At 34.9% G+C, this 6,876-nt stretch overlaps 2 protein-coding genes across 2 annotated transcripts; both read left to right on the top strand.

Annotated features, from left to right (window-relative positions):
- LOC18610773 (snakin-2) lies at positions 2,646 to 3,355 on the top strand. The gene is made up of 3 exons (XM_007046637.2): positions 2,646 to 2,791; positions 2,914 to 2,968; positions 3,075 to 3,355. Exons 1-3 carry the CDS (start codon positions 2,711 to 2,713, stop codon positions 3,254 to 3,256), a joined length of 318 nt encoding a protein of 105 aa, XP_007046699.1. The 5' UTR covers positions 2,646 to 2,710; the 3' UTR covers positions 3,257 to 3,355.
- Positions 5,128 to 6,863, top strand: LOC18610775. The gene is made up of 3 exons (XM_007046639.2): positions 5,128 to 5,374; positions 5,493 to 5,953; positions 6,070 to 6,863. The coding sequence occupies exons 1-3, from the start codon at positions 5,302 to 5,304 to the stop codon at positions 6,631 to 6,633; spliced, it is 1,098 nt and encodes a 365-aa protein (XP_007046701.2). The 5' UTR covers positions 5,128 to 5,301; the 3' UTR covers positions 6,634 to 6,863.

Genomic DNA, 6,876 nt, shown 5'->3' on the forward strand with positions numbered 1-6,876 from the left:
ATAAATATGACAAAATAATATTTTTCTTTGTGTCGTGTTAGATCACATTTATCTTTTGAATTATGCAATATAATATTAATAAAATATTATAATCTAACAAAATAATAATATTATATAATAATTTTAAAAAAATTAGTTTATATAATTATTTTAACAAGGAATTTTTTTAATTCCAATTCACTCCATAATCTTCAGAAGTTTCTTCTTGTAGGACCATTGTTATATTAGTGGACCATGAGAAGAAGATTGAGATGTTGGGAGTGTTGTCTAAATAAGGCAAGGACTACTGCTACTTGCATTAACATTTAGATTTATTTTGTGGTGAAGTTATTCATTACCAAAGAAAAATTAAAGAAAGGAAGAAGAGAGAATTTATAATTTGGATTTATATTTGATGCATGGTCAAATACTTATAAATTATCATTTAAATATAAAATGTTAGTTCATAATTATGTAAAGATAAAAATTCAAAAATTCTTTGAAATAATATTTTTAAAATTGTGAGTGTTTAGTTTTAGAATTTTTAATTTAAAAAAAAATTAATTTGATGCTATAAAAGAAAAAAAGAAAAAAAAATTTAAATTTTTTTTTAATATCAAACGTAAACTCATTTAATTTTACTATAAAAGAAAAAAAAAGTGTTTCTTTAAAAGTTTTGATTTACTCTTTAGTTTGATGCTAAGAAGTGCATGGTCAAAGTATGAAGCTATGATCACATTAAAAATTAAAAAAAAAAAGAAGTTTTTATCTTATCGTTTCTTTGTTAGAGAACCCCAATTTATATAATTTTATTTTTTAAAATTTGATAAGATATAAAACCATTATAAAATTAATCAATAAACAATTTTTTCTCAAAAAAAAATCCAACATTTAATTTCCATTAATTAGCATACCAAATATATAATTTTTACTTAACAAATCCATTATGGGTAGAAAAAAGGTTATGGATATGGTAAGATATGTGGTGCATCTATAAGCCACATGGGTGTATATATACTTATTTTGGCTTAACTAATATTAATTTTTCCCAAAAAGGTTACTCAAAATTGAAGAAAAGAAAAAGGAAATAGAAAGTCAAATAAAGAAAATGAACAACTCTCCTAACATTTAATGATCAGTATATATTAAATTCTTGCTAACTAGCCTATTAATTAGTGACCCTTTTCAAGTAAAAATTTATTTCATAAAGAAAGCTAAATGTCTTGACATACAAGTTAGGTCCACCATATATTCTTTATTAAAAATTAATAGAGAAAATCCCAATTAGTTAATTCATTTGCATTCTTTGGGTTAAAAAAATTTTGGGTTTCCTAACAAATTTCCATCCCTCAAGCCATTTTGGTGTAGCTAAATGTACTTTTTCTAATTATGATAGCAAAGCATTCTTCAAAAATAAATAAATTAATTAATTAAATTTGGTAAAATACCAACAAGATCAGAGGTAAATATTCCTAAGTAGGAAATATATATATATATATATATATATATATATATATATATATATACGTGAATTAAGCAGTAAACAAATTGTAAAGAAGGATTGGTATGGTTTGGTTCCTGTATTGTTAGAAGCTTCCTGGCCAGCCCTCACATGATTTCACCTAACTCCTTTTTATCTAAGCCTTGCATGTGCCTAACAACCCCTTTGCTTTGAGTATTATATATATATTTTATCTACTGCATTGCAAAATATTTTGTATGACCTAGTTGTTATATAAAGTACATTAAGTTTGACGGGTGTTAATTTTTTTATTAAATTAAGAATTTGTGTAAATATAATAATTTTTTTTATAAAATCGTAAACTTATAGAGATATTAGAATTTCAAAAATAAAAACAAAAAAGAATATCTTCTGCTTTGATTTAGATAAAAGTTTTTACAATTATCTTCTGCCAACTTCAATTAAGAACAATGCACGTCCATCATTTTCAATGCTTCCCAAAAAAAGAAAAAATCACTTGCAACGACCTTGAGCCTAAAGCTATATAATTTTTTTGGGCCTGTCCTAGCCCAATTTCATTGACCCAATCTAAGCCCGTTATGCCACATTATGGGCTTCTTGAGAAACCCATTCCCTCAGTTTAAGCCAATTTATTGTCTCAATTACCAATGCAAGGGATACATAATTGGACCCATATTTACCTTTAAGTCCATGTATATATATGTATATATGTATATATATGTATAGAATCTCTTGATCAATTTGGTTAAACTATTTCCAATTCCTTTTGCAATGATTCATCCTAAACCCTTCCTTCCAAGAAAAATTGAGTACATTATATCTGTCAAAGAACAATGCCAGCTATTCAATGTTCAATACCCTGCTGGCTTCAACACCAATGCTTTTCTATTTAACCCAAAACCTGACTTCCAAAATATTAGATTAATATAAATATGGGAATTTCAGTCTCTGCTGTTTTAAGATTGGGAAAAAAAGAGCTTTGCCATTGGAAAAACTAGTCAAATTATTGCCATTAATAATTGACTATTGTTCTTGGCCACATCAGAGCTGGGACAGGCCCCAAAGCTGCTTCCGAATTGGCAATGCACATGGGATTCTTTTTCTCGGATGCTATGCTAGTACAGCTTCAACATAAGTATTTTAATGCATGTTGCAGATGCTCTCCACTGTATAAATGCTCTCAACCTGGATCCATATCTTACTTCACATCTTTGTCTCTCTCTTTTGCAGCTTTGCTACAAAACAAAGATGGCCATCTCCAGAAACATTGCTGCTTCACTTGTTGTTTTCTCTCTCTTGCTTCTCCACCTCACTCAAGCTGAAGAACTGGTAATGTGACTGGAAACCCTTTTCTTTATTGATTCTTGAAGGACAAAAAGATCAAGGAAAATTTGCAGCAGCTAGCCATGGTATTTGATAGCTTAATTAATATAATCTGTTATGTTGTGCAGATGAGCTTTGATGGAGCAGTAGCACCGAGCCCTTCACCGCAGCCACAGACCATTGGTAACCATAGAACCTACTAAGTAAATCTTAAATTGGGATTATGTTATGGTTAAAAACTTGTTAATGTTTCTTTGATTCATTCATGGCAACATTGTTCTGAATTCAGATTGCGGAGTAGCCTGTCAAGGGAGATGCAAACTATCAAAGAGGCCAAATCTCTGCAAAAGGACCTGCGGGAGCTGCTGTGCCAAGTGCAACTGTGTTCCCCCAGGAACCGCTGGCAACCATGAAGCCTGTCCTTGCTACGCCCGATTAACCACACGCAACAACATTCGCAAGTGTCCTTGATTTCATAGCCATATATGTTCAAGATTCATTATGTTCTTGAGGAAGCAATTTCATGTTTCCTCCCAAAATAATGCAAATGAACAAATCTTTCCATTTCCATATTTCTGCAATCTGTCATTTTTCTGTCTTAATGATTGATATAATAACTTAAAGGAATTTATTGGTAAATATAGAGAGAAACCAACATTGCAATGTGAAATATCAACCGGAATTTGACATATAAAGGGAAAATTTTGGCTAATTGATTATTGTAAACTGAACGAAAAGAATAGTAGAAACTAAAGAAATTAAGCAATTAAAACCAATAAAGATAAAAAGAAAATACTTTTATTTATAAGAAGAATAGCTGTTCTATACAGAAGGTTAAATATGAAATCAAGCAATCAGGCACATCGTTGAGGTCTAAGTCTCTAATACCAGCATGCCAATTATCTTTCTTATAACAAAGCATTGATCCAGGAATCATTTTCAAAATGATTGAACTCATCAGAAACAATGTTGATTTCCTGATCATTAGCAAGAACCTGACTTTCCATTGCACAAACTGAACCAACGAGCAAATCTTCAGGGCTATCTGAATCGAGGTTGAAGTCGTAAATCTGATCAGAAAACAGGTTTTCATGCAAAGAAATGTAAAAGTTTCCGTCGTCTTCTCTTTGACACTTGCTGATTCCGCCTACAAGAAAACCTTCTTCCACCGTAGGGTTGACGGCATTAATTTGATTAGGCAAACCATCGATTTGAACACCACGTTGACCCTTATTGTTCGTACCTTCAATACTGGCATGATCACTATCAGTATTGCTCTTGACCAACGGCAATGACAAAGGTGCAAGGGTCTTGGACAGTTTAAAATCTTCAGCTACGCTCTGGATCTTGATTCTCTTATCTCCTCTCAGATTAAGTTCTTCTTCTGCTTGTTTACGTTTAGCTTTTCGTTCTTCACTCACCTGATATTCTAGAAAAGAACACTTATTGGTACCATCAGCAGTTGAAGCGATTGCCATGGCTGAGCTATGTCTGATTCTGATGGCACCTTGCATGACTGAGCTATTCCGGATCTTGTTGCTCATACCCTCTTTCCGATTAAGCTCCTCTTCTGCCTGATCTCGTCTAGCTCTTCGTTCTTCAGTCACTGGAAAAAACTTCTTGGTATGATCAGCAGTTGAAGCGATTGCCATGGCTGAGCTATGTGGGATTTTGATGGCAGCTTCCATGACTGATCTATTCCGGATCTTGTTGCTCTTACCCTCTTTCCGATTAAGCTCCTCTTCCGCCTGTTTTCGTCTAGCTCTTCGATCTTCACTCACTGGAAAAAACCTCTTGGTACCATCAGCAGCTGATGAAGCGATTACCATGGCTGAGCCAGGCATGGTTCTCACATTAACGAGCTGCAAACGAGATTGCTTACACATTATTGCCATAGCTACTTTCTTGAAATCAATGAGGTCTGCTTCTCTTGTAACCCTGACCTAATCTAGAAATGCGTCAAATTTGCAGGTTGAGCGGGAAAGCAAACGCGTTGAGCAAGATGAATCACTCCCAAACTCTCCCACGAAATGGGAAACTAACCAATTCTTTTGGAATTTAAAAGTGCAAGTTGTGGGCTTTAAATCAGCCCAATCTTCAAAAGAGAAATGGGCTCAACCCAAAATTTAAGGGCCAGTTATGGGCTTAAACCTTAAATCGTAGCCCAATTAATGGAAATAAAACGAACCGTGCCTACGGGAACCGTAGGCAAGAATAAATCAAATATAGAAACTTTCCAACGGCTAGTTCTTTTCTTTTTCCTTTTTGCATCGATGCGCCAGTCGGACGCTCTAACGGTCGAATTTGATAATTCAAATCTCCATATAAACTCATCTCAACTTGGCCCCTTTTGAAAACATTTTATGTTTCTTTCCTTTCTGATTTGATCTCCATTGCTTTCTCTTTAAAGTTTCGAGCAAGTTTCCATCGTCCTCGATTAGAAAAGTTCATTTCCCGGCGACCCAAATATTTTTTTTCCGGTGACTAGAAGATCAACTGATTGATTTTTTTCTCCAATGGAAACCCCTTCATCTACAAGGAGAGCCACCAGGTCACAGACTGCTTTGAACAACAGTATCCCTGTTTCCAGTGAGTTGCTTTCACTTTTCCTTTTGTTTTTGATAGGAAATAAAAGATTTATAAAACTGGGTTTTCTTGTTTAAAGAAAGAAAAATTAATTGTTTTATTTTTTGATGGTTTCTTGTAGAAGGAAAGAATGAAGAGTCTGAGAAGAGTGTGTCGAAAACAAGAACAAGAAAAGGAAAGCAGCAACAAGAAAGGTCTGCTCTTATTGATATAACAAATGATTCACCCATCGTTGGGCTTGCGATGGAGACACCATTGTCGGCTATAGCTAAGCAGAGGACTAGTAGAGTCAAGAACATTACGATGACTCCTGGTTCTGGTGAGGCTTTGCTCAGGGGTCAAGTCAAGACTCTCTTGCAGAAGGTCGAGGAAGAGGCCGTGCTTTCAAAAGTTTCATTGGAGAGCCGTCCTTTTCTTCATCTCCAAGGCTGCGTGAATTCCCCCATGGGACTTCTTGCCCCTACTCCCGCAAATACACCACAGATCTTGAATCTTTCTGAGGATGGGGGCATTAGCAATAGTGGGTTGGGTTCAATAGTGATGGCTCTTCCTGTTGTTGAAGAACAGTTGAAGATATCTGAGGTTAGTTCTTTTACTGTGAACTTCTAATTTTCAAATTGCATAATCTTTTTTTTATACCTTTATGGAACTTAATATGATTGAAATGCTTCGACCATACTTTTGTTGAACATGTTCAGGTGGTGAGTGGCATCTTTGAAGGGAAGAAGCAAGAAGGGAGTCTTGAATCCCAGAGAAGTCTGATAACTAGGTCTTTGCTGCTGGATTTTTCTGAGAAATCTGAATCCTCGGAATCATCAGAATGCTCATCTGTGGTGACTGATCAAGGAGTGATAACTGGAGAGAGTAGTGCAAGCAAAGAGAGGCCATCCCCTGATGATGACAACTCCTCTATGTGGTCTATCCAGGGGAATGCAAGCGCCCATGATGAAGATGAGGAAACAATTGAAGAAATGGGAGATGACTACTATGAAGAAGAAGGAGAAGAAGTAGATGATGGAGAAGAAGAAGAGGAAGATGGAGGATTGATTGATGAGCTCTGTGAAGGTCTAAGCAAGGTAAGCATGGAAGAAATGTTCACAGGAAAGCACACAAGATTCGTGTACAACAGTGATGATGAAATTGAAGGGGAAGAAGAAGAGAGTGTAGAGAACGAGGATGCAGCTGGTATCCTACGCTTGAAGGGATTGCCATCACCAAAAGGGAAGCACCTGCGCTTTCTTCTGGAAGAACGAGATGACTGATAAATTTTTTGGTTTTAATTGGTGGGGGGTAGGATATGATTCGGTTGTCCTTCTTGACACCATCTCTGGGCTTCTTTTTGTCATTGTCACTGTCTTATCTCTAAAACAGATGAAAATGAGGTCTGTGCTGTTTTTTTTTTTTTGTTGGGGTAATGAATTTCATTGGAAAAACAGAAGCCTGTGTAGGATCACAAATGAAGTGATTGAATAAATCTGATTCTTCTATATTATTCAAAGTTCCTT

Source organism: Theobroma cacao, chromosome 1, assembly GCF_000208745.1.
Source record: "Theobroma cacao cultivar B97-61/B2 chromosome 1, Criollo_cocoa_genome_V2, whole genome shotgun sequence".
Lineage (NCBI taxonomy): Eukaryota > Viridiplantae > Streptophyta > Magnoliopsida > Malvales > Malvaceae > Theobroma > Theobroma cacao.

What these genes read in the sequence shown, in the direction of transcription:
- LOC18610773 (XM_007046637.2), top strand. Translation starts at nt 2,711, where the DNA reads ATGGCCATCTCCAGAAACATTGCTGCTTCACTTGTTGTTTTCTCTCTC. An exon ending in TCACTCAAGCTGAAGAACTG is followed by an intron (nt 2,792 to 2,913) that starts GTAATGTGACTG and finishes TATGTTGTGCAG; the next exon opens with ATGAGCTTTGATGGAGCAGT. An exon ending in ACCGCAGCCACAGACCATTG is followed by an intron (nt 2,969 to 3,074) that starts GTAACCATAGAA and finishes TTCTGAATTCAG; the next exon opens with ATTGCGGAGTAGCCTGTCAA.
- LOC18610775 (XM_007046639.2), top strand. Translation starts at nt 5,302, where the DNA reads ATGGAAACCCCTTCATCTACAAGGAGAGCCACCAGGTCACAGACTGCT. An exon ending in CAACAGTATCCCTGTTTCCA is followed by an intron (nt 5,375 to 5,492) that starts GTGAGTTGCTTT and finishes GGTTTCTTGTAG; the next exon opens with AAGGAAAGAATGAAGAGTCT. An exon ending in AACAGTTGAAGATATCTGAG is followed by an intron (nt 5,954 to 6,069) that starts GTTAGTTCTTTT and finishes GAACATGTTCAG; the next exon opens with GTGGTGAGTGGCATCTTTGA.